The sequence below is a fragment of the Pempheris klunzingeri genome, chromosome 15 (assembly GCF_042242105.1).
Source record: "Pempheris klunzingeri isolate RE-2024b chromosome 15, fPemKlu1.hap1, whole genome shotgun sequence".
NCBI lineage: Eukaryota > Metazoa > Chordata > Actinopteri > Acropomatiformes > Pempheridae > Pempheris > Pempheris klunzingeri.
In genome coordinates this window covers 16,230,929-16,258,752 of record NC_092026.1, presented here as the reverse complement: position 1 = coordinate 16,258,752, position 27,824 = coordinate 16,230,929, and the positions used below count along the sequence as shown (strand labels likewise).

The 27,824-nt window shown below is 42.8% G+C and overlaps 1 protein-coding gene across 1 annotated transcript; it reads left to right on the top strand.

The window, feature by feature from the left end:
* Positions 1 to 2,754: 2,754 nt before the first annotated feature.
* rem2 (RAS (RAD and GEM)-like GTP binding 2) lies at positions 2,755 to 27,814 on the top strand. The gene is made up of 5 exons (XM_070845751.1): positions 2,755 to 2,766; positions 5,439 to 5,775; positions 8,553 to 8,626; positions 18,460 to 18,637; positions 27,486 to 27,814. Exons 1-5 carry the CDS (start codon positions 2,755 to 2,757, stop codon positions 27,812 to 27,814), a joined length of 930 nt encoding a protein of 309 aa, XP_070701852.1.
* Positions 27,815 to 27,824: the final 10 nt, after the last annotated feature.

The following is a 27,824-nucleotide window of genomic DNA, read 5'->3' as shown; positions in this document are numbered from 1 at the left end:
CGATGTTTCCTGACGGTAATATCTGAGTCTTTAGCTGCTAAACGCTCCATTATGTTTGCCGGCTAGTCACTAACATTGTCTGTCTGCCATTTGGTGCCGGGCTTTACAGTGGCTGTAATTGATTCTCTTAGTCATTTGATCCATTTTTAATGTACAAGTAATGATAAGTGCGGCTTTAAATCCTACTTTTTGTGAAAGATTTTAGTTGTATGTGGCTGCTTTTAAAATAGCTAGAAAGGAATTAGCCCCAAGCTGAAGAACATTGAATGATGATAACACTCAAGGTGTCTGAACATCATAAAACTAATTTATGATGTCCTACAGTGGAGAATTGGGAATTTTTTACCTGCTAACTGGTTAAGTACTGCTAAGGACACTTTACCTCCAAATGCATTTAATCTTCACATTGTGAGTCATCAGAAATAACAGGAGTCTGAGCCTGAGAAATAGGCTTCTCAACATCACTGGCGTGTAGCATTCCACCTCCCCTGGCCTTTAACTTGGAACTTAGAGGCCAATCTGTAAGAGGGAAGAAGTTAAGAGCTCTCGTTCATGCTGGATTCATTTCATATTAAGGATGATGCATATGCTTTCTGCTTGCAAACATCAGTCAGGTCAGCTACCCGAGTTTGGAGGAATGAATGGTACAAAATGAAAAAGGGAGATGAGTCAAAATGAATTAAACTTTACAGAAGGCAATAGAAAGCATTAAAAATGTGATGTTTAATGGTAATGCGGGCATAACCTTGGCTTAGAGATGAACATTAAAAAGCTCTGCCTTCAACAAGGACATCACTAAAAGCAACCGCAGCAAACACGCATCAGTGATTGCTTCTGGGAGCCTTTTCCATATGTGCCCACCAGTCTACAATATTCAGTATAATTCTTAAAAGCATAGAGTGAAATATGATTTTCTTTCCAGTCACTGTGAGCAGTAAAGCAGAGTCAGTCGTTTTAAACTCGACACACACACACGTTTTAAAGAAACTTTGGGAGAGAATGTGATGGACAGACTCAGCTGGTTTTATGTCTCACCCATCTGACAGATATGATCTGGGGCTGAGATGCTGTCAGTCCAACAGGGGCTTTGTAAATGAATTGAAGTGATGAATTTTCCACTGAGAGTGTCACTTAGCTAACGCACACAGTCACAGAGGGGTGTCGTGCTGGTGACGGACTCGATAGCTGAGCGTAACAAAACATCAGGTCACTCAAAAACATCCTCCTCTATTTCATTTTATCACTTAACAAAACATCTGCACTGACTTTGTGACAGCTTGAATAGAAAGGTGCGCCGACTCGCTCAAGTTTTCCTTTATTTCACATTTCAATGCTTCTGAAGCAAAGCTGAGAGTATTCATAACCAACAGAGACCCAGCTGCATTGTTATACAAGTACCTGCAAACATCACTGTGACTCACGAAGCAAGGCAGGGCAAGTATCTTGTGATTTTTTTCAGATTTTTATTTTCTTTATGTAGAGCCTAAGCCCATGTTCTCATTTTAAGCTGAATATATAATAACTGAAGTTAAAGGAGCACTCTGGCAATTTATCATTGCACTCTTATAAAGTTGAGGGACCCACAAGAGACAATCATCAAAATTGATACAGAAGGGGCTGAGATATTTTGGGTCAAACTCCCAAAGAAAGGAGCCTACAGTTCCCATAATGCAATTTAGTGGTACATTTTCTTGGAAGTCCTAAGTCTGGTAAACACTAATGTCTTTTTACACTTCATGCCTCAAATTGGTAACTTAAAATGATGATATCACCAATTTAATTTTTTTTAAGACTACAGGGAGCTCCTCAGGAGCCACAGCAGGTATTATACAACTGCTTTTAAAGATGAAGAAGAAGAAGAGTGGTAGTCCTTAAGACATGTAAACTGCTCGGCATGTGGAAACTTGCCGCTTTAAATTCTTCCAAAAATGAATCCAAGCATGCATGTCATCTTCAAGAGGCGCCCCTCTGCCTCCCTCTGGCGGCCGCTTCACCTCACAGCAGCAAAAAAAAAAAAAAAAAGCCGAATATCAACCATCAAACCTGAGAAAAACACCAGAGGAGCCCAGATAGGTGTTTGACAGCAGGCGGAGAGAGAGGAAAGAGGAGAGAACCTGATCTTTTACACCAGAGGAAGGAAACAGGGGGTCACTCCTTCACCTACATCGTCCCTCCCTCCACCTCCAACCAAACCCAGCCCATAGGAAGATCAGCCACTCACTCAAAGACGCGCCCCCCAATACACTCTAGGCAGATGGGAGGGAGAGAGAAACAGAGAGAGAGAGAGAGAGAGAGAGAGAGAGAGAGATGCAGGTATTAACTGGAGGTGGGGAGGGAAGCTCAGTCGTTGCTGGCCGTTGGGACACCAACAGACCAGGAGGGGATGTGTTGTTGTGCTGATGGCTTTCTCCCTCCCTCCTACAAGAACTCGCCTCCTCATCCACACGGAGACGCAGGTGTAGCCTCCTGACTCTCCCTCCAGCCCACTACTACTACTACTACTACCCACCCCAGTTTTTCCACGCGCCGCGCCTCCCTTCTTCCAGTCACCAGGAGGAGGATTTTACGCGCCGGAGTGGCGAGAAATCTCACCATGTTAGATGAGATGTGGTGCGTCTCTTTTGTGCGCCGCCCGCTGCCGCCGATGTGAACGCGATGCCGGGTCTGCAGCAGGCACACATGACTTGAACCGGGCGGCGAGAGGCGGTAGCAGCTACAGCACTTGTTCCATAAAGAGAAGACTTCTTGATCACCATGGCTGACCAGGTAAGGCCACGCATCTATTGTCCACCTCGTGCGCTCTGCACAATAACCCAGCAGGTAGACCACACACTCACACACTCACACACACACTCACTCACACACCTTCTGTGTCTCAGCTGGTGGCAATCATTGTGTGTATGCAGCACTCTTTGGTTTCTCCCTCACACACTAGGGGGGGATTCAGTGTAGAATTTGGGGCATTTTCCCATCTCCACTCAGGATGTGATTTTTGTGTATCATCACTTGCAGTGTGTGTGTGTGTGTGCCACTCACCAGTGACTTTACAGTGAGCTCTATGTGCCTTTCTACTGTATTTGGACGCTCTGTGTTTGGATTATCGGACAGTTAAAGGATTTGCTGATGTTTGTCCAGTTTATTTACAATGAGCCAAAGATACAGTTCTTAAAGGTGGTCGATCCATCGATCTGTCTCTCCCCTGGCGGACCATGTCATTCCTCATACATTATTTCATAGGTACCCTAAAGTGAATTATCAGTAAACATGGTTTGGGGGGAAATCAGAAGTGCACCAGACATAACCAGGCTGCAGCAGTGGGTGTCGGGCTGTAACGAAGGAAGGTAGTATTAATTTTGTATTGTGCTCTGTTGTTTGCCCCAGTTTCTCGGCAGCCTGGCGAGAGAAGGAGATTAACCCCTGACACACTGGCTCAGCCCGCGGTCAGCCTCCAGTGTCTCTGCGTGTACAGCTCCCTGCTCACAATAAAGGCCATGCTTAATTGATTAGCTCGTTCAATTAACCCAACCCGAGGGAGTGTGTGTGTGTGTGTGTGTGTGTGTGTGTGTGTGTGTGTGTGTGTGCGTGCGTGTGCGTGCGTACGCGGCTACACAATTGGGTTACACACAGCCACACCTTAACTGCATATATGAAGAATTATAATACTAAACTATACTATACTATACTATAAAACAATACATTACACAACACTACACTACTCCATACTTCATTATACTATTTTACACTATACTATGCTGTACTATAGTATATTATGATATACAAACAATACATTACACATAGCAATACTCTATTACACTGTACTTCATTACACTATACTATACAACAATATATTGATATACAATATACAACACTAAACTATACAATATATTACAGTACATGACATTGAACAACAGTTTGCTGTATTATGCCATACTAATAACTGATATGCCATGTGTGCACAGACATTTTGAGGGTCTGCTGCTCTAACCTGAAGAAAGAGATTTCTCTGTGGCCCAGTGGGAGCACACAGACCCCCTCCACCTCAGTGCACCACAGATGCGCCTGAAATAACAGGCATGGTAGGCAGAGCCGGTTCTGCAGAAAGACCACTTATCTGGTCAGAGGGCAAAGGGGCAGGGGATGAGCACCACCTGAGGTCTGTCTGTGCACGTGCCTGTACTGTACTGTGATATATACATATATACATATATATATATCCTGCTGCATATATTTTACAGTATATAGCGGCACTATACAGTGTACTATACAGTATTTTAAGGGTCTTAAATGAACAAAATGCTACAGGAGACAAGTTACCAGCCTACGAGGTACACCTGTACAATCAAACTGTCTAATACAATCCCAAACAACAGCCCTGTCATTAATCTTAATTTTGTGAAGTTTATAATCTCTGTAATTTGCTGACACCGTGTCAGAAAGGCGTCGATTCAGCTCGTAATTTGTGACAGATTTTCTCTGTGGCGGCACTGAGTTGGACTGCATTATATTCTAATGTGTTCATGTTATTGTCTCAATCCCCTTTAACAAGCACAAGTAGTGTACTTAGCTTTGCCACAGGCAGACGCTCGGCCGCAGACACCCAGGGGTTCGGCTGGAGCTGGATTAATTGCTGTATTAATATAGATGAGGGATTTCTGTGGTTGACCTGCTGTGGCTGCAGACACACACTATTATGCAAATGCATAAACACACACACACACACACACACACTTTTCTCAGCCAAACTATTGTTCTGGAGAAAACCGCTAACAGCTTTGCTTTTTTAAATAACTGGGGATGGAGATCAAGACTTTACGTTTGTGACCTATTTTTGTGTGAATTCATGCTGAACTGACTACAGTACGTAGTCACCGTACAGTACAGAGCCACCTGACCACACTTATGTCCTCATTACACACAGCTGCAGCCTCTTTTCCTCTGTCCCTCCCTTGTGTTTCTGTCTCTACAGTATGTACCGTACCTCCTCCTCTTTCCCTCATCTCCTCTCTCTGTGTGTCCTTATAAACTTGTTTTCTTTTAGCATCTTATCTCCTGTCATTACCCCCCCCACACCCCCCCTGTCATTACCCCCCCCCCCCCACACACACACACACACACTCCCTCTTCCTCTCTTTCACTCTGACACGCTCTGTGTCTTCATCAGCATCTTTCTCTCACACTGCCACTTATGTCTCACCTCCACTGTTATCACCTCCCCCCTTTTTACAGACACACACACACAGTGGAAAAACCCCTCCCCCGTTATTCAGTGATAACATTTACCAGAATAGAACAGTGTTACAGGTAAATCTGCAACCTGATTGGTCCTCTTGGACAACTTTAAAGTAGCGCAGGCAACAACACTAGATGTGTGCTGATCAGTGGCTCCTTTCTAGACTAACACATATGTCTCTTTGTTATCTGTCTCAATGTCATTCTAGTACAGTATGTTTCTCACCACGGCGCCCCCTCTCCGACGTGGAAGCACACCCCTGCCTCTCAAACACCAGCTGCGGAGGGAGGAGGCCGTATCCGAGGACTGCGATTGGATCCCGGGTCTGGAGGAGCCTGCCACGTTGCCTATCAGTGACACAGCGGTGCCTCGGGATGAGTCTTTCACCCAATCAGCAGCCGCCCAGCCGGCTTACCACAGCCATGGCGGGGCTTTGAGGATAGTGCTACTGGGACAGAATGGCGTGGGCAAGTCGTCGCTAGCCTTATCTCTGGCTGGGCAGTCGGACAGATCCCTCTCTATAGACTCTGAGACACAAGCTTGTGGTAAAGACTTGGATACGGGTTAATGGAGGGTGTTTTTGTGTGCATGCGAACCTGTGTTAAACCAGTTTGTCAGAGTCAAACCGGTCACAATTCCTTGTCAAAAGTTAGTGATGAGAAGAGATGAGAAGATTGATAAAGGAAGATCTCATGTCTGGGTTAAATTTGGAGCCAGTGGACAGTTAACATAGCAGATCACAGGGCCTCGAACCTGAGGTCAAACATAGCACAGTCTGCCTACCAGCACATGTAAAGTTTTAGAACTACCACGTTACATCTCTTTTTTCTAATGCGTAGAAAGACTTTATGCTAAGCTAAGCTAACTGGCTCCTGGCTTCAACTCCATATTTAGTATGCAGACATAACAGTGGTAGGTGGACAGGGTCATGCTAGTTGTCTCCATGGATGTATCGTACATAGAACTGGATATTGGACTGCTGCTCAGCCTCGCCTCCATTTTTCCCAATGGCCACTCGCCGTTGCACATGGAAAAATCTGTTGCGGTCCAAAAAGCATTTCCCGCATCATTCTAGAAGAGACTGAAAAAAAACTGCTGACAGGACGCCTCCAGCTATAAAAGTGCTAAATTATTTCTGTTTATATTGTATGTTTTAAATAATGGGGGTTTAATCCTTGTAAAACTTTTCCAAAGCAAAACTTTTGCTGAATGACATCACCGCTGTAGTGCGAGCCAATCTCCAACGGGGCTGGGCCAGAGGCATGATGGGATGAACACTACTGTGTTGTCCGCATAACCCGAGACTTAATCTGGAAGCCGGAAACTTTTTTTGGTGTGCGCACCAGGCAAGCAATTCTCACTGAAGTGAATGTCAGCCATCTTTGCCTTGGGTATCCAGCTCTTATAATACATCCATTATTGTTTCCTTCAGTTCCCAGTCTTTATGCTAAATAACGCTAACTGGCTCCTTGGATTAACTACATATTTAGTATACAGACATAACAGTGGTACTGACTGGGTTAGGGTTGAAACGGGGGCGAAACAACTAGCATTACCCTGTGCACCTATCAGTCTTTATGCTAAAATAAGCCAGCTGCTACATGTTGCCTCATAATTAATGGATAGACTCCAGTGCAAAAGTGATCTCATCTCATCTAACTCTTAACAAGAAAGTTGGCGATTTTCGCCCCTCTGGATGTATTTCCATTTAAAACTGCTAAAACAGCCTTGATCCCCCCCCCCCACTCTGTCAGTCAATTGGTCTGTCTGTCACAAAGCCCGGGATTATAATCAGCTCTAGTCTTCAACCACTAACTAACCAGCCAATCAATGAGTCAGTGTCACTCTGCCTCATACATAAAGCTGACTTGCCCCTGACTCATGCCATACAGTATTTATTCCTGTCCATGTAGTACGCTTGGATTCATGCATCATAAATGGACAGAAAAAGCACTTTCATCAAAGGGAGCTTGTACACATCTCCACGATGGCGTTCTTGTCCTCGTACGGAGTTTTAGCAAAGTGCTAAATTATTCTACGAGCCGTCAAAATTGCAACCACCAATCAACACCTATGCAATGAACACATTTTGATCAACACCTACTTAATGAACACTTTTTTGATAATTTTGAACAGATGGTTCAGCACCATATTAGCCTTGCGAGCGGGGGTAACGCCTCACCAATCAATACGCGTCGCCACCAAGTAATTACAAGGAAAAGACAGCACTGATTAACACCAGGAGATTTGGTGTGCTTGTACCTCAAGATGTGTCATTCGTCGTTGCGGGGTTTCTCACCTGTTTTGGATTAATACGTATTTTAAAAGCTTCCATGTAATTATAGGTAGTGATTTTCTAGGGGTGCATTGAAAGGAGGATAGGACAACCATTTTTCACCTTTTACTTCATCGCTTTAGATTTTCCTTTTATGTGTTAATGTAAATGCTGCTTTTTCAACCATTTTCTTTAAAGGATAAGTCTGGTGATATTCTATATTTTTTGTATTGTCAAAAAATCCCACAACCAAGAGCAAATTGGTCCTCTTAGTAAGATTCTGTGTGTTAGATTCTTGATGCCTGATATATCTTACTCCTCTGTGCCACAGAGCTTCTTTGTTGTCCAAACACTATTAAAAACACATCAGTGGGCCACACCATCGCACTGGGTGACATGTTAATTCATCACAATGGGCATGAATACTGTAGATTATTTTGAGCCAGTCCCACATACACCAGCTGCTGTAAAAACGTGATACTGCACTGAATGTTTATTAAAACGCTGCTGGAAATAGTCCACAACAAATCCAGTACTTACTCCCATTTTAGTAGCCTTTGCTGAAAACTACACTTGACCAGCTGTGCTGGGACATTACTGAGTCTTTTTGAATAATATAAGTAATTACCTGTGCCCTTTTCTTAAAGATTCACTGTAGGAACAAACAAGCCTCAAGCTGAGTGCCACACGGATTTGTTGACAATAAGAAAAATAAAGAATATCACCATCTTTTAAATTGATTAAAAAAAGGCCCTCATAAAGATAGGAAGCAAATGTCTCAAACTGGTTACAGTAACATTTTCCACATAACCCAATTCAGATTCCAGGTTTCTGGAGTAGGTCAAGAACTTTTTAAAGACCTTGATGAACTGAACTTCCCTTTAGTTAATATTGCAGCTAATTGAGACTCCACTATGCATACTGCCATATTTCTATATTGAAGTATACAGTGCCCCTAGTATTTGATGACAGTGACGTACAGTGTGTGCTGTGGGGTTGTTTCATTGCCCTCTGTGCTGATGTATCTGACATGGTATTCGCTTGCAGGTGAGGGCTACGAGTGCACAGTGACAGTCGACGACGAAGACAGCAAACTCATCATTTTTGACAACTGGAAGCAGGTGAGCTCCTGGCTGTCGGCTCCACACATCAGTCACTCTGTCCTGTTTGTCTCGTACAGTTTAGACTGACCCCCTGACTGACCTCTCGCTCTCCAAGACACCTTTTACTTCTCCTGGTTTTGACAGTCTTTGCTTGTAGTTAAGAAATGGAAAAAGCAATTTGTTCAATTTCTGTGATAGGCAGATTATTTGCATGCATTAGAGCGTAAAGAGTGTGTTTGTACTTTTGCTTTTATGTGTGTGTGTGTGTGTGTGTGTGTGTGTGTGTGCTACACTGTACGGGGAATCCTGCAGGAGCAGCTGTGCTCACTGTAGTTGAGCTTTTTGAAGTTCTCTCATTCGGAAAAGTGCAAATCTCTCAGTTATTAACCCTAATGGTTTCAATTCAAAACAGCAGTTACCAAAAACATTTCTGGCGAGGGCTGAAATTGCTGCGGCTATGCATCATCAACCTTTTGAGCTGAACAGTGTGAATGAGTTAATTTGCCCCTTTGGCGACGGTTTTTGAGGAGGAGAGGAAGAGTTTTTATCTGCAGCAGACAGCAGCAGAGAGCAATAACAGCTTGTCAAAAAGCTCCTTGGGACAGTAAGGACATTATGCAAAATCAAAAAGCATGCCATCATTAATGCCTGTTAATTATGTGATAGGACGGGAGAGCACTCTAATTAGTGTGTAGGGTGGATCATCCCTGATGTATCTTATTCTACATGTCCACTCGGCCATCAGGGGCTCTCCCCTCGAGGTTAAATTATTCACACACATCTACGTTTAGCTCTGGGGAGCTTCACTTCTTCATTTCTCTCCCTCCTCCCTTTCTCACCCCCAATTTTATTGCATTTCTTTACTGCAGCTGTCCCCATCTCCAAATCTCCCCTTCCCCTTCCATTCCCTCTCTTTGTTGTTGGTGTTTTCTTTTGTTTTTTTTGTTATCGTGCTCTCTCGCCTCCCTCCACTGGCCCTTTTCTGCCGCAGTTAAATCTCACTGAGAGTTAATTACATTTGTTATTCTGTGCGTGCTAATACAAGGCAGGGCATTAAGGCTGAAGCAACAGACGCAGGCCAGCGGGAAGCTTGGAATAACTCCAGGGCCGTCAGCAGTGTGGGGAGGCAGAGAGGACTGGACAGCGTCCCAAATCATCCGCCAATTCATTCTCATGTTTGTGAGCTTTTTTTCCGATGCTGCCCATAGTTAAAACGCACACGTGTACGCGCAACGGATACAAACTGACACACAAGGAGTCACGTTTGCTGACAGATGTTGTCCAGCTGCCTGTCACGTGTTGTGGCCTTGAACTGGCACATTGCTAACCGACAGTCCCAAGAGGCAGGGCTTCTGGCCTTGCAGCGAGTTGCAAGTGTTCTCCATGGGGCATCCCAACCCACACCCAAGTTACCATAGCAACATGCAAAGACGCGCACACACACACACACACACACACATGTACGCACGTACAGGGCAGACTTAATCACTCACTCATGCATAAGATCATGCTAGAACAGTCAGCGTCCAACGCTGATGGCTGTGTGGCCTCATCCGTTCTCTCGCCAGTCCGATCATCGCCCCATCATTCCCCTGCAATGCAAACTGCCAAAAAATATGAAAAACTGTCATTGAGCGATTGTTCCCTCAAGTGCTTTCTTGGCTTCACTCGCAGCTGATTGACACATGAAGGTCTAGCCGGAGCTGTGATTTTCTCCACTGCCGTGCAGGGAGAGGTGCACTGCATGCCGCAGGTAGAGCGAACCGGAAGTGCAGAAACACATGTACATGAAAAACATGTACGGAGTGTCGGCATGGCCATATGTGTAAAGCACACCAGCAAGCACACACACAGAAGGGTGAGAGTCTGCTCAGCCAGACGCTGGGACGTTGTGAGTGTAGTTGATGTCACAGAGGTTGGATGGTTTTAAATAAGTTATCCGTGTGCCCAAAATAGAAACATTGACACACATGGCCTTGACCTTGCCGGCCCATGCTGTCCTTTGCCTGTACACTGAGTTGTGTAATGTATCTTTTAAACAGCCAACTGGGTTTTGCATGTAGGGAACCAAGTAGGAGATTGAGGTCACTGAGGACCAGAGGGCCCTCTCACCCTTTAATCTAATGTGTGTTTGTCCGTCTCAGTGTCTGTGCGCCCCTGTGTGCCGGCGTGTCGGAATTTATTCCAAGCACAGAGTTTTCATTATTATTTGATAGCTTGAAATTCAAATATTTATTAAAGACAACCAAAAGGTGCAGCTGGAGGCTTGGAAAAAATGTAGGCCAGAGATGTAAATGTGTGTATTTATCAGCATGCAGTGAGGAGGGTTTGCTGCTGCCTCGGAGGACACGATTGTTTATTGTGTTAAAGCAAATTAGAGAAAAAGTCCAGGATTCAGTTTAGAAGGACTTAATTGCTGCTTGACCACATTCTTTTGCTTGATTAGGAGGGAAGAAAAAACATTGTTCCGCCATCCAGTTCTTGGAATAGAGGCCGGTTTTGGCGTAATTTGTGTCCAGGGAGTTCTGTCTCCGGTCATTTTTCTCTTTCCTGTTTTGATGTTCTGCCTTCCTCATGAGAGTCGTTCTGGACTATTTACAGTTTCTCATTTCTTGCCCTAATCCACATGAGCTATTATACCTTAACAGTTTGTTTGTTTTAATCTCCACTTGGAGTCACTTCTTATTTTATTTGTGTCAAACACTCCGTGTGAACTAAAATAAAACAAAGCTAAATAAAGCTGAAATCTCAACCGCTGTCATGTATTTAAGGGATAAATATATCCTATCAAAATTTTATTTTTATTTCAAATTGAGTTTTCTAGACCAGGTGGAGATAGCATCTACAATTAGCCTGCTGGAAAGCTGAATTTATCTAGCATCAACTCATCCCAACTTATTTTTCTAATTTTTGCTTTAATTAGCATTATCTCTAAAGTAGTCACTGTCACTCTGAGTTACTTATAATGACATTAATTCCTGCTAACAAATGGCATGAGTTGAAACTGACATTATATGTATGTAAGTAAGAAAGCTTGTTGTCTAGCATGGTAGCTAAAAATCAGCTTTTCATCTAGTTCAGACAAGAAAAAAATTGTTTAACTTAGCCGTCATTCTCAACCGTCCCAGTGTCACGGCATGCATTGACATTGGCATAGTAAGTAGGTAAGTAGCATTAGAGCTTTTCAACAAGTTCATACCTGATAAAAAATGAGTCGCAGAGGCAGAATGTGATTGGTTCCTTTGCACATTTCAAAGCACTGACTGGCAGTTGGAACCTTATTCTGTAGAACCAAGAACCAAACTAAAAATACAGTAAACCTACACAAAATGTTAATAACTTGCCCAAGATTAGTGCCGTGTGAATGACTCACAAAAAAGTCAGATGGAACCCTGTAATTACAAGGCCATGAAATGTTTGCTGCTGTTTTTACTAATGATGCAGTGCTTGTGCCCTGGAGTGCAGTCCTTGTTTATCCAGGTTGATAACTGAGGATCAACCCGATCAAACAAGGATTGACCTCTGAGATCCATCCACAGGGAGGTCAGAGGTCAACCACAGAGCAGCAACCTTACAGGTTTCAGGGATAATGGACACTTGAGCAAGTTTGAGGCTCCACATGCTCATATTAAATCTTAAATCTGGGTCAGGCAGAGACACTCGCTACACTACCCTCCTGAGTGTGTGTGTGTGTGTGTGTGTGTGTGTTTGTGCTTGTGTGTGTGTGTGTGTGTGTGTGTGTGTGTGTGTGTGTCATGACATGTAATCGCCTGCGTGGTGCTCTGCACTATGTCCGTGGTCTGACGTCAGCTGTGTTTTGTGATGATGTCGTCATTCGTGGTCACCGGTGCTCAGCTTAAGCAGTGCAGGCCAGATGGCCTCTAATATACTTCCTTAGGGAAGCATTGTGCAGCAGAAAGTAAGTGAGAGAAAAAGAGCAAACCCACCAACTCACCATGCCATCTGCACTAAGCTTCATCATCCTATTATCAGATTCTGACTTCCCTACCAGAGTAATGTGCTCTTCTGTCGCCATGTTCTGCTCCTCTCTTCGCTTCCGTCCTTTTTTCCTGTCTATCTTTCATCCCCTTCATTCATCACTCCTGCGTCTGTATTGATCTGCCTGCTATTTCATTTTGCTCCGACAGGCAGTCAGATAGATAGAACACAAGCCAAAGAATCAGACGTGTGCTAAGCACATGTGTTTACTTTTGATAAAGCAAAATTGTAGCACGAGCCTCCATGTAGTTATCTGTGCGTGTGTGTGCATGCCGTCGGTGTTTGTACAAGCAGGTGGGGATGTGTTTGACCTTTTGTTTCTATGTAAAGGCCATAAGCTGCTTTGCTCATGTATCTTGTTCTGCAACGCAAATGACTGGTGAGCCAATAGATTGCAATAGTTGAGACTCTGTGTTCTAAGCAGTGGGGAGTATGTTGTATAATGAGGAGTGGACACACTTACACACATGCTCATGCACTCTCTCAAAATATGGCCTAAATATGCTGTGTTTTATGCCCTTTGTCACAACTGGATGGAATAATAGTTTGAGTGCTCGCGGGGCTGCAGCATGTTATGCAAATTATGTCTGATAAGTGATTCATTGTCCTCACTGTTAATGGTTGCTGATGTGGTGCCTGGCTTTAGAAAGTTGGTGTGTGTGTTTTTAAGTGCATGTTAATGTACGTGTTTATAATGTGTGTTATTTCTGCACATATAAAAAGCTTTTGAAACGTCTGTGTGTTGTACTGATAGAAACAGACATGGAAATTTCTGTCAGGTTTTATTGGATGTGTTTGAAAAACATGAAAACCTGGTTTGTGACTCTTTCTATTTGGTAGAACAGACAGGCCTGACGGACTCTACTGTGAGCCTCCTGTTTTTGAAAACAGTATTTATCATGCTGTTTGAAGGCCTGAGTGACCTGTTGGACTGTGTTTAGACAGAATGAGAGGCAACAGCAGAGTGCCATTGGTGTTCTATCAGCCGATTTGAGTTTTTTGTGTACATATCTGTGTATTTCAGCCATTTAGTAGCAAAATTGCAGTAGCAAAATTGCATAGAAGTGAATAGTTTAAAGTAATTTACAAACAGCGTTGCCATTCATGATTTAACTTTTCTATTGTAAAATATCACTCTCAGTATTTATTGTAAGTCTTTACCAAATGTAATTGTTATTGTCTTAACTATTTACTGTAACAATGAATTTTCACTGCTAAATAATGCTACAATCAAGTTAGGAGAAAAACATTGTTAGGTACAACAACAGTCATAATAAGGTTTATTTATATAGCACTTTTGTGTAACTTTTATGTTAAAAAGTCCAATAATAAAATATAAATACATGAATTAACTAAAATTCGCAAAATTCAGTTTTTCAAAGAAAAATGTTTTAAGAAGAGATTTAAAAGTAGTGATAGATTAAGCAAACCTATTGTCAGTAAGTAAGTCATTCCAAGGTTTGTGGGCCCGGACAGCAGAGGCCCTGTAACCTTTGGTCACCAGTTGGGCTCTGTGAATAACTGGTAGTTAACTTTCATATGATTAGGGTCTTGGTCGTGTAAAACTTTGAATGTCAACAATAAAATTTTAAAATCAATGCAAAAATGCATGGGAAGCCAATGCAAGGAGAACAGAATTGGAGTTACATGATCTTGTATTCTGGTGATGATCCTAGCAGCAGAGTTTTTAATCAGTTGAAAGCGATAGAGCGAAGCCTGAGTAGTACCTGTGTAGAGGGCATTACAGAAATCTAGACCAGAAAAATAAAGGCATGGACAACCATGTGTAAATCCTCAGAGGATGTAGTTATGAGATTCTGTCATGTTTGTCATGTTCAACTTAAGTTGAAACAAACATGACGGAAAACAACCTCAGCCATACTTGGTCATCAAATGAACATCAGTCATATAAAACACCCCAGTTTCTTGCAGTTTGCTTGACTGACATAATTTGGTGGCCAACAATATAACTATTTAGTCATTGTTAAGTTTTGAGAAGTCCAGCAATTCCCATTACAATCAGTTAGTAATGAATCAGCAGCCTAACCCAACTCATTGCCTGGTTTTTTGATCAGTGTATAAATGAAGAGCAGTAATGGACCCAAGACTGATCCTTGAGTAACGCCATGAGTGAAATGGGAAACAAAACAGAACTTTTTATAGATGGAGCTTAATTAGTTGAGAACAGACCCTTTTAGACCAACCTAGGTTTCGAGTGCTGTAGAAGGATGAAGTGGTCTACTGCATCAAAGACCCCACTCAAGTCTTGCAGGACCAGAATAGAGCTTTCACCTTTATCTGCAGCAAGGAGTGAGTCATTTGTCACCTTAATTAAAGGCTGCCTCAGTACTATGTCCACCTCTAAAACCAGATAATTATTGAAAATGCTTAACATTCATATGATCAAGCAGTTGAAAGGCAATGACTTTCTCCAACACAGTGGGCAATATGTGTTTTAAAAGTTATCGAGTTGGGAAGAGGATCTAATGAGAGAGTGGTTTCTAGGACTGAGATGGAAATTGGCTGAAATCTAGTCAACACTGCATAGTTTTACAGGGGAACTATCACAAATTAATCAAAACGTGGCCATGACTTGCATCTCATGCTCACGAAATAGCATTTCAAGTGCTTGCTGCAGTTAAACATGGCCTCAATATATATATATATATATATATATATATATATATATATTTTTTTTTTTTTTTTTTTTCTGTTGTCACTGTGTAGGGGACAGATAGGACGTGTGTCTGAAACAATCAGAGTCCTATTAGAATATAATTTATCAGAGCTGGAAACATAAGCAAACAAGCTTTGATTAGAATATTGACAAATCCTGATTGATGAAGGAAAGCATGTGACATCACCTTTTTCCAATAGAGACCAGTGAGAAGAGCTCAGACAAAGCATCACAGGCCGACATCACCCATCTAAAATAACCAAAGCTAGGATCTAATTCCTCATAGTGCAAATAAGTTTTTTTTAGACCTTTAAGTTCCCTAAAAAAATGAACTAAAGGGCCTAGACTAAACCATGAAAAACAAAATGAGAAAGCACACTGAGGTATGTACATCAAGTATGTGTCCACATACTTTTGGACATGTGGTGTTGCAAGGTGGGGAGTGTACAGAAAGGTGCCATTGAAGTGAAACCTCACAAAACGGCTATACTTGAAAAAAACAAACAAAAAAACAGCCATATCACTTCTTTGTTAATAAGATCATTTAATTAATATTATCCTGAATGCTCATGTGTGTATTTGCATATGATTTAAATATTACTGCATGTGGGACTGTCTTTGTTTGTGTTAGTCGGTGTGTGTGTTAGTGAATATGTGTGTAGCAGGAATTGACAGATGGCCTGCTCTCTGTGGACAGAGAGGAGCTGCTTAACCGAGAAAGAGAAAGAAAGGGAGGGAGAGAGTTTGGCACTGTCCTGAGCCACTCAGCCTCCAGTTGATAGAGAGGCGTATTTACATGGTCACAGTTTTCCTCCAAAAGCACTCCACCACACTCCTAATCGATGTCCACTCTTTGTACTCTTTGATTACAAAAATTAGCATTTCTCTCTCTCTCTGTCTGTTTCTGTCTCTCCATTTCTCTCTCTGTCTTGCTGTTTCCATTCTTCTTCCTCATCCCTGAATCAGACAGTGACAGGTGGCGGAGCCGCCTTCCACGCCAGTGCCTCCCTCCCCTCCTCCTTTCTCCGCTCCCTGTCTTTTCGTGTGCTCCATCAAACAGACAGAGTGCCAAGGGCCTCCCCATGAATTTCCTGCTCCAGGGTCTGATCCAATACTACTTGGCCGCGTGAGACTGTGAATTTTTTAGGCGTCTGAATTTACCTTCGGGGCTGTGGATGTAGGACAAGGGCATCCGCATGCTCACACATTACACACAGATGTAGGCAGTCCAAAGCTAGCAGGCAGATTGGGTTATCTGGGGGGAATAACATGTTTTTATATTGATTTAGTCACCAGCGTTTAGGGTTTCGGAGTCCTATTTCCTTTGAAATAAATTCTGATTGTGTTTGAAGTGCTCAAAAATAAAACAGCGGAAAGTTATAGATGAAAGCTTAAACCAATCCTCAAATGAAATTTCACCAATTCCCTCTGAGCACATTTACAGTTAAGTCAAGTGAAAAGCCTCTGAGCTGTAGCGTAAACTTTATTTTCTGGCACTGCCCCATAAACAGTGGACAGAAATGCTCTGAATTTCCTTTGAAGACTACAGTCACGTTCTGTGTTCCATAACTAGAAACCCATCTGGATATGTTTGTCGTCTTTATTGGGTCTCTGTTTCATCAACATAGAACGGGACTTTGACTGGCATAACACTGTGGAGTCTGGTCTCAGGTTTCTGTCTTTGGGAGAAAAATTGTTTGTATCGATTGTGTTTGTCCAACTTGTTTTAACCTCTTCAACCCCAAAGGCCTGGAGTATCTTTGCTAAATCCACAGAGCTTTAAAAAGTAAAGTATAGCAAAGTTGTCAAGGCCTCTAAAAACATAAAAATGGTCATGGTGTTTTAGGTAAAGGAAAATGCACAAGACGTCAAATATTTTCCATTTAATGCAATGTTCCAGACGTAAACACACAAATCCTAGTTCTGTAGAATCACTGAAATTGTGGCTCAGGCTGATCTGTATCCAACTTTGAAGTTACTTCAAAGAAATTTTAAAGCAATTTTAATAGATTGTGTTGGCAGTGGAATTCAGCAAAACAGTAAAGTTTCAGGCCGTAAAAACCAAAACAAGGAGCTGATAGATGCTAAAATGCTGAGAGGAACTGTAAAGTTGGGTGACACTTCTCTGTGGGTTCGTCACTTTCATCCTACACATAGTCATTTGATTTATTGTTCATATTAAGGTGTTCAATAGTGCACGTTTAAGGGGAATACTAGGAACCACATGGTAAAAGGTTAATGTTCTTTGACCATATTCTGAACAAGGACAGTGAATCATACAAAAAGCTACAATGCTGTGCAACACAAATGGTGCATATTTAATTCACATGACCACAGGCTTCAGACTTAAATCCAAAATTGGATTGCATTTTCCTCTGCAGTTCACAACCACAGGGCATGCAATAATCACTAAACCTTAAATCGTATGGCAAAGGCTCTTCATCTGAACTCACGCACCCAATTAGCTGAACTTTGACTGATACAGTATTGACACGATGTGATTATTTGATGAATTCGATAGATAGTTAGATTGATAATGATCAGCTGAGAGGGATTTGGCCATAAATGCGCCCTGGATATGATCACTTTCGTTGAAATTTCACTCAAGTTACAGCCAGGTACAGCGAATAGAACCTTGCCATGACCAATTTTTCCCCCATGAAGCAGCGGGAGTCCGATGTAAGTGTGGCTGACAGAATCAGGGAGAGGGAGCACGAGAGGACACAGATGGTCGCAGGCACTTCCCAAGCTGCTGTTTCTGCTAGAGCCACTCGGGCTAATTGAGCCTCTGTGACAGGAAGGCCCGATGGGATGTTGGTGGTCACTGCTAAAAGGGTCAGGAGATTCAAAGTGAAGCGTGTCGGTCGTACAGTCAAGTTGAGCAAAGCCTCCTCTGCTTCCCCTCATGGGATAGTGATAAGAACTTGAGTGGCTCCCACCGTGCTGCACTGATGTTCTTTCAATGGCTAAGCTCCAGCATGACACAACAAGGACATGAGGTGGAATCTGGGTTTAAATATGTTGTTCAAGGACAAATTGGACTATTTGTTGATAGCATTCAAAGGATCTTGTGCAATGTGTCAAGGCTGCCTGACACCCCACACCTATCCAGCTGTCACTGGATCTCTCCTTTATACTGAGCTGTTGTTTTATTAATGTGTGTCTGTGTCCCCAGGACCTGTCCACTCTGCAGTGTGATGTGTGCATCCTGGTCTTCTCAGTGACTGACAGGCGAAGCTTCCACCGTACCGCCCAACTCCGCCTCCTCCTCAGGGAGTCCCAGCCACACACACCGATCATCCTGGTGGGCAACAAGAGCGACCTTGTCCGCTCACGTGAAATCAGCTCAGACGGTAGGTGGAGAGGGGGAGGGCCCATAAGCTGTTTGCTCAACCCGTCTCCTGAACAGAGATTGTCCAATCACAGCTTCACGGCCATAACTAGGCATAGCAGGTCAAGCTATAGATGTCTCTGCATGCTGGAGCGATGTGCATTTGGGTAGAGTAAAAGAGATACTCAGTATTGTAAGAGTATGGAGGGTGGTGTTAGCTTCTCTGGCTAACTAGTAGTTGCTATTGGAAATGGAAACCTTGATTTTAACAAAGGTAAATAATGATTACTTTGCACTGATAACCAAAAAACTACAGCTCCCATAAAAATTCACAGTCATGGTAGTGCTGGTACACACATCGTCACGACATGGTTTCATCCATATCCATAAAGCTCGCCGACGCTCTCCTCTGTAGTCACTTTTCCTGTTTTTTAGCTGCATCTGTGTTGTCCATAAACTTTTACAGCGTTCGCTCCTCTCTGCTCAAACCACCACATTATTACTGACATGTCTGAGCTGACCACAGCCCCTCAACTCACTCACGGACTGTGACGTTCAGCCTGTGAACATCTCGGGTTTATGGGAAATGGCTGCAAAAATAGAAATATTAGATAAACACAGGTATTAGATTGTTTTTCGAAAACGTACTGTCCTTATATTGACAAATGAATTGAGCCACATGACACACTGCAAAGAATTGCTAAGAATTACTAAGACCCCTTTAACAGGGTTCACATTTCAAGATGAGTCAACTGAAGACTGAGTTGTCAATAAAGTCACGGAGCTAATCATAGCTTAAATCAGCTCACTCGCTACAGCTAATAAAATCTGCAAATGATTGCCAAAAGAATCAATGGTTGATAACGTAAGAATAACGTAATAACGTAAGACTGTCTAGTGGTCACGCTGTTAAAGTACATGCCATGTGCCCTGTGCTGCACGAGAAGCATATTATACAAAAGAATGCAACTTCCAGGTCTGAAAAGTGAAGCCAGTGTGGATGTGCCTTAACTTCTTTCTAATGACCAACAGGTGGCAACTCCATTGGCCGCACAAAGTAGTCTGAGTGTTTAGTAGTCTGAGAAAATGGTCCAACTTCTTGCTCGTTTTACTACCTCATCAAGATCGTGATGGTCACAGTGCCAAACTTGAAGCCTCAAAACGGTGGTCCACAGTGGGTGATGTTGGTTGGTTCATTATACAGTCTATGGTGAGAGCTGAAAGCTTGACGAGCATAGCAAAAGTAACCAAGGGGAGCGCGCGGCAAACACTTAGTTGGCTTCTGCCCAGACATGAACAAGGCTGAACAAACGCCAAGCTGCTCGGCAAATGATGCAAGAAAAGAAACACACAAGAAATATCTGAAGTGCACTCTTTTGTTTGCTTCTTTTTAAATGCCTTTCAAGCAGCTCTCCAAATAGAAAGTCTCAAATGGAAGAATTCTTGTAATTACAGGGATCTGGTAGATATTGATGCTTTTTTCTGCCAACGTTAATGGATAAGAGTGTGTAAATGTCTAAAATGCAAATCAGTAGCAGATACACATAGACACACACATTTTCCCCCGGAGAACAATGGTAGTGTGCTTTGTGCAGTTACTCATCTTCTATTAACCCTCTTTCCTGTCTTTCTCTGTCTTGGCTCATCCGTCTCTCTGCTCCGGTATTTTACCATAAATCTTCCTCCAAGCCGACATCGTCTCCATTAGAAAGACTCTTGGGGGATTTATCTTTTAATCAATTTCTACACTGTTTACAATATCCAGAAATAAATGTTCTGTTGGTAAACCCCTTATGGGAAGAAAATCCTATCATTCGTTATTGTTACAAAGAGGTGGAGGTACACACTGTCTATACAAGCTTTTTACCCCCGTGGCTTTGTTATGTTTTATTATTTTATCACACTGAATGAGTGTGATTAGGCTTTTTGACAGCGATGCACAGAGAGTTTAATGTGAGAAAAGATAAGAAATCTATCAATGGACCGGAATTAGCTTCAGATAACACAAAGCATCTAAACTTGGTTAAGTGCTATAATTGATCAGCAGTGCCAAATAATTTAAACACAGCCGTAACATTTGATTTTCTGCTAAATTGAGGTTATTTCACACAAATCCGTCATGAGATTATTGAATATCTCACCATCATGAATGGGCATCAACAATAGAGTGTCTGGGTGGCTACAAGACGATCCACATTCAGCAGACTCGAGACTGTAACTGCTGCCAAAGTTCCCCCTATTAAATATTTACACCATGAATACTTCATGCGGTTGATCATTCTGTGTTTTATATTAGTTTTTAATTTGTGTGTGACATTTGCTTTTGTGTGACAGGTGCATTTTTCCAGTTGATCATTTGAATTCCATCCACTGTGATTAAATGTAATGAATCTAATTGGGAAGAAGAAGAATTCGGATGGGCTTGTGTGTAAGTGCTGCTTTGATGCAACAATCCACAATGCAAAATGAACAAGTCCTGTGAATCTGAGCGTTCACTTCACTCTGCCAGATATCACCGCTGAGCAGCGAGCTTTACAAACCTTTTTAGATTTTGGCGTGCAACACTGAAGCAAGGTCTGACTGAACAAACAAATTCACTGCAGAGGAAAGAAACAGTGGTGCACTGAATCTGTTTAGTGATGCTCGGAAATCCACTGAACGGAGATCAGACCACAGGCGGGAAAACATTTCGCTGGACTTAATAGTGATTTTTATTTTATTTTTTTTCTTGGAACCACACCAGGCGAACCATTGTCTGAAACCCATTCATGTTTCAAATAGAAAGCGGCTTCAGAGTGACTGCAGCTCAGAGGGAGGGCAGACTGACAGCACAGCCTGACCTTGATTTGAACTTACATTCACGCTGAATTCAAAACTTCACAATCATCTCCGCAGTTTCTGAGTGCTCACAGAATTCATGTAGTTTATACATGTGCCCGCTGTCACATCCACCACAAAGACACATAGTTTGCTGCTGTTTTATCTTTCTCTATCACTCTCTCCATTTCTGACCCTCTGCTCCTCGTTTTTTTTTTCTGTTTGTTTTGCTGCTTTTTTCAGGATGCCACATCTCCGTTATCTCTCTGTAACAGGACTTACTATCTTTACGTATGTTTGTACTCGCCATACGTGCACGACTGCCCGCATGCACGCGGACACAACGAACGCACAAACAAGCAAATATCTTCTCGCTGTGTGTTTCAAAGCGAGAACTTTGATAAGAAGGACGAAGAGGAGTGACAGAGGGAAGGGCGAATGTAGGAGAATGGTGTGTGTATGTGTGTGTGTGTGTGTGTGTGTGAGTCTCCGTTCAAAGAGATGTGTGAATCGCATTGTGTGAGTGTGTGTGTGTGCTGTGGGTGAGTGGGGCTTGTTTTGTTGTCCTTGAGGGAACCACTTGAGACTGGCTGCTATATACTCAGGCATCAGTGCGTTGGATTTTTCCATCTGTGCTGATGTCAACCTCTTTTTGGAATATCTGTCTCCACGTCCTTCTTTGACAGTATGACAGAGGTTCTTCTGTAGCTCTCTTGTGAAAGATCTGATCATTTTGTCAAATTCTGCCCTTAAATGGCCAATCAGAAACTGCCAAATTAACTCCTCCTGAGAGGCTGTAAAGGTTCATTGGCTCAACGTCCACATACAATAGAAGACTAAATTATGTCAGCCTCCGCTCCACTCGGCTTTTAATATTAAAGCGGTTCTGATGTTACCACTGAGTCAAAAGACCCGCAACGTGAAAAGACTGCACGTCAAGCAAGTGAAGCAGATGATACCGAAGCACCGGAGCGTGATTCACACCTGTGAGGCTCACTGTTTTCAGAGCGTCGCGTTGGAGCCTGTGTGAAACCAAGAAAACCGCACGACTGTTCAAAAAGTGCCTCCATGACTTTGACAGTTTTGAAAGTTTTGCATCTAAACTATGTGCTATGATATGAAGGCAGGAGAATACAGCCATGGACTTTAGAAGGACATCATCACAAGTATTGGACTAGAAGTAGTAAAAGCAACTGATATGTTGGCCGTTTGGACAAAGCATGAATTCAGTATTATATAGTAGTTTATATAATTTGTGTAAATTACTGTAAGCTTGGGCTGCTGATTCTGACAAAGCTGTTGGGGAATGTTAGTTAATGATCATGCTGCCTGTGATAAATCAGTGTTAACTTCAAACCTGCTGCTGATTTAGTGGCAGGGTCTCTCAGATAATGTGTTCACCAGAGGCCAGAGGTTTTTAAATATATCTAGAAAGAATATTTTAAAAACAACACAAATTCTTACAGTATATAGTTTATATATATATACTATAAGAATTTGTGTTGTTTGTATTGTTCTAATCCTTTGGTATGAGTCAGGTTAAATTTAGGATCATGATTAGAGTTATAACAAGATTAAGGTTTCATTAATGAGATGATTTAGGTAAGTTAGGTTACGCAGTTGGTGGTAACTTAAGGCTTTTAATAGTGAGGGCTGAGACAGAAATGACGAATGCAGTCGGTGGAAGTTCTCACAAACACATATGAAGAGTGCGTGCCAGCGTCTGTGTTTATTGTGTGGAAGTGTGCAAACCACAGTCTGAGGTCAAATCTCTTTTGCTTTGCTTTGTTTTGCAAGTTAAACAGAGGCAGCAAGTGTAAAATTTGTGCACTTGGGTGCCTGCGCATTGCTGTCGACTCAAGTTCGGTCACTGCTCTGGTGTATACTTAATAACATGAGTGGAAGGGGGAGGGAGGGAGGGAGGGAGGGAGGGAGGGAGGGCGGCGAGGAATGAGTAATGAGAGATGCCCATACTCAGCATATTCTCTCTCCGTAAAAAAAAAAAAACAACAAAAACATGAGCAGCGATGTGGTCAGCGATATGGAAATGCCCCATCTCTGTTCCCGGGGAGCCTGACAAGGATGTCCTTACAGTATGTTCTCCCTGGACAGACCACATGTATCCTCTCTGATACGTGAGCCTGACAGACGAAGCTGCCCGGCCAGCGAACATCCTCCTTAAAGAACCTGGCTCAGAGTGCTGAAGTTATAAAGTCTATTTATGGCATGTACAGTGACACTTTTATTCTGCTATCCCTCACCCCCACGCCCCCCCTCTCCGTCCTTAACACACACAGTGATACACACACTGTCACACTGGCAACATATTTGTCATTCTCTCAGTATGGCTGTGGTGTGGCCCTGCTCCTCGGGGCTTTGATTAATATGCACTCTGGCTCCGTTTGCTTAGTCGACATTCTCTCTCTGTCTGTGTCCTCCCTCTGGCCGTCTGTCTCCTTCTGTCGCCGTCCTCTCTTCCTGCTTGCTCATTTCGTCTGCCATCTCGCCTGTCATCTCCTCTCCGCGTCTCTTTCTTCATGTTTCTCCCTATTCGTCTCAACACCTCTCTCGCTTCATTGTCCTTCCCCTTGTTTCCTTTCTCTTAATCGGGGACCTGTGGGTGACCCACTGCCTCATCTTCCCCTCATCTCATCTTTTCTCTCCTGTCTCGTCTCCTCCTCTCCCCTCCACCTTTCCTGTCTTCTCCCATTCTTCTTTAATTTTGTCTCGTCTCCTCCGTTCTCTCGTTTCCTTGTCTCCTGTCTGCTCCTTGTCTTCTAACCGCTATATTTCCTCTCCTATTTTGTCTCCTCTCCTCCTCATTGTCTCATTGCGTAGTCTCCTGTTCCTGACTTCTTCTCTCCTCATTTCTCTGTCCATTCCTCCTCTCCTCTCCTCTCCTCTCTCTCCTCTTACCATAGTTTCCTCCTCTCCTGCACTTATTTCCTCTCCTCTCCTGTCCTCCCTCATCTTGTCTCTCTCCTTGTTTTCTCATCTTGTCTCCCCTCCTCTCCAATTCAATTTCGCAGACACTCTTTAAACAGGTTATAAAGACTCAGTTCAATTCAATCAGCTGTCGTAGGTATTAGGATAAGCCCTGCTGATCTGGTTTGGGATTTGTCTTTTTTCCTCCCACTCTTACCTCACCCACTATTAGGTGACTCTGCTCTGGGTCGACAGCTGCTACACAGCAAGATTATTACACCCAGATTAAATTTTGTTGTGTTTTTCTGTAATATCTGTATAACACTGTCACATTCAGTTCACGCTGTGTAAGTGCAGCCACACAAAACGCACATAAAATGTTACAATGCAGTAGAGGATATTAACCAGGCTTTAACTAGATTTAATGAGGCATGAATATTTAATAACTTGTCAAGTATGGATAATGATTAATTATTAATGGTCCATTTTTGTTGCTATTACACTGAGATATGGCTACGGCTCATAGGCAGAGTGGGTCGTCACGTAATCGGAAAGTCGGTGGTTCGATCCCCAGCTATGAGTCAGCATGTCAAAGTGTCCTTGGGCAAGGCACTGAACCCCAACTTGCTCCTGAAGAAGCTTCAGCGTGTGAATGTGTGTGAAAGAATAGTCTCCTCCAACTTAGATACCTCCTGAATGATTGAGGATATGATGTAAAAGCTCTCTGAGTAGTTGAAATGACTAGAAAGGCACTATACAAATACAAATACAGACCATTTACCATTTCCCATTTTGTGCTTAAAAATTGTGCATTAAGATAAGATAAGATAGACTTTACTGATCCCCCATAGGGGGAAATTTACATATTAGAGCAGCAACAGACGCAGGGCAAGATGAGCAGTAATAGAGAGAAAAGAAATAAAATAATCAACAGTAGAAAAATAAGCAATAGTAATATTGTAATGATAATAAATAAATATTTACACTATGAACATAAATGTACAGTATGGAGAGGTATATGAAATGATGAGTGAAAAAACAGTGCCAATCAGCTACCATGTAGTGACTATGGACTGTTTCTGCCAGTGTTTTCGGCCAGTGACGCTTCTGTTAAATAGTCTGATGGCTGATGGGAGGAATGACTATTAGTGCTATAGGTCAAAGCTGTTGGGAAAACATCCCACAGTTTGGGCAATCATTTTAATGTTCATCTTTGTCTTACAGACAGTTATTGCCATCGAAAGGTGCCAGCCGAAAATAATGAAATAAGAATTATTGCTGACAGTTAATAGAAAAACATTTTACCTCCTCAATAGTTTCGACATGCTCAATTTAAAATCCCATTTTGGGCAGTAGTCACTCATTTTCCCTGAAAAGATTCTTCATCGACATTTTGAAGTGCTTATTTTATTTAATTTGTTTTACTTTTGTCCTGTGTTTGTATCCTCTGGGGAGTAGATGAATTGAGTTTTCTATCTGTGCTTACAGGATATTACTGTGTACTTGAAATCATTTTTCTAGATTAATACACAGAATCATGGTTATTGCTCAAAAGAAAAAAGAAAAAGAAACCATTGTTCTGAAACCCACACAAAATTGATCTATGGAAGTGACTTCTCCCTGCCGCCAACACTTTGTGGTTCTTTTTCAATTCAGGAGCTCGTAGACACTGACCCTGAGCAGAGCGCTGGCAATCAAAAAAGCGTTAGGTATAGTTGAAAAGAGAATGCCGTTTGAGCTGACAATGAAGCCTGTTTGCTGCAGAGTGATCTGTATCTTCCAGCTCTCCTTATCGTCCTGGCTTGTTTGACCAGGAACAAACAGGCAGCTTTTAGCTGAGATACTGAGCCTTGTCAACAACACGTTTAGTCGACCTGCCCTTATCCAGGGGAGTCACACCGAGATAGAAACTGTTTTCCCATTTGAGCTGCAACCAAGAGATTTGAGCTTATACAACTCAGCCAGTGGCAACATTAACCCCATCCTGCCACTGCGCATCTATAATACAGAATACAGTACAGGGTGATTCATGATTTTATGATTACCATTTGCAGCATTGATATTTAGCTAGTGTCTCTGCTCCAAATGCTAGTTTAAATAATTTCTTGTTTGGTGACTTTTCATTTTTCTCTTCACTTTGTATTAACTGTCTTAGTGACGCTCTTTGCGGTGGAACCTTTAAACTACAGTGGCCAGTGTCCTATTGCAGCAGGACACATGAAATCTGAATGAAAATCAGTTTAAACCTATTGATTTGTGAATATTGGTCAAAACTGAACTTTAACCACAGAATGTGATTTCGCCAAATCCTTCAAAAAGAAACCCAATTTAAGGTCCACTTTTTTCAAGGCTTTTAACCATACCACATGGTCCTCATCAGAGGATGGGGTTTGCTTGGTTGTCATGGAGATGGAGATGGTAACATGCGAGCTCACTAACGGTTATGATGTCATCCACAGCGCTTTTCTTGACCTTTTGTGGAGCGTAGTTTGACAAAGCAATCCCAGCTCAAGGTTAACTTGCTTAGATTTTTTTTTTTGTTGCTTTCAGCTGTATCACACAGTCCTTATCTGTGGATGCCCCTTCACATGTAAACAGAAGTATCTCCATGGCAACTGAGCAAAATCTTTGATTGAAATCTGAAAAAAAGCGGTTAATCATACAGTATATAAACAAATGGATGAAAAATATTTTGTAATAAATCACAACCCCTAAATCACATCACACCCTTCATGGCTATTTCTCTTTATGCCAGATAAGATTTCTAAAGCACACTAAGCAGAGAGGAGTGTCATTCCCCATTAAGTGAGATGCTGTAGATTGACTCCATTTGTCACAATTTGGCGCAGAAGAAGCAGCAAATTAGAGCTAAGAGTCTAATGGAGTCTCCCAAACAGCAGTGAGTGAGCTGTCCATCCAGAGGTATTATCTCGTGGAGATGCACACCTCACAGCAGCTGGGTCGTAAACAGGCTCTGGATGGTTTGCTGGTTTCATGAGCTAATGTCCTTACATTTGTAGCTGCTGCCTCTAATTGCTGTTTGCAGCTGCTAGTGTGTGAAGCCTCAATTATTTAAAATGTTCGCCATACAAACAGTTCTCTAAACCCATCTTCCCCTCTGTCACCAGAGGCCCAATCCAGCGCCATGATGTTCGACTGCCTCTACATGGAGCTCTCGGCCTCTCTGGACCACGGCACCAACGAGCTGTTGGAGGCCGCAGTCCGGACTGCGAGGGGCGACTGCGTGGGCCCCGGCTGGACCGACGGCGACCCCGGGGCGGGCCGCAGGGAGAGCCTGACCAGCCGGGCCAAGCGCTTCCTGGCGGGGCTGGTACCGCGCTCATACGGTCGAGACCGGGACCGGGACCGTGGACGCTACCGGGAGATGAGCCGCCACCGGGGCAGCAAGATCCTACGGCAGAAGTCCCGCTCATGCCACGACCTCAGTGCACTGTGACACACATGCG

Bases quoted from the DNA above. Each gene is read 5' to 3' on its own strand.
- rem2 (XM_070845751.1), top strand. The intron at 5,776-8,552 runs GTAAAGACTTGG...ATTCGCTTGCAG, and splicing joins CTCTGAGACACAAGCTTGTG to GTGAGGGCTACGAGTGCACA. The intron at 18,638-27,485 runs GTAGGTGGAGAG...CTCTGTCACCAG, and splicing joins ACGTGAAATCAGCTCAGACG to AGGCCCAATCCAGCGCCATG.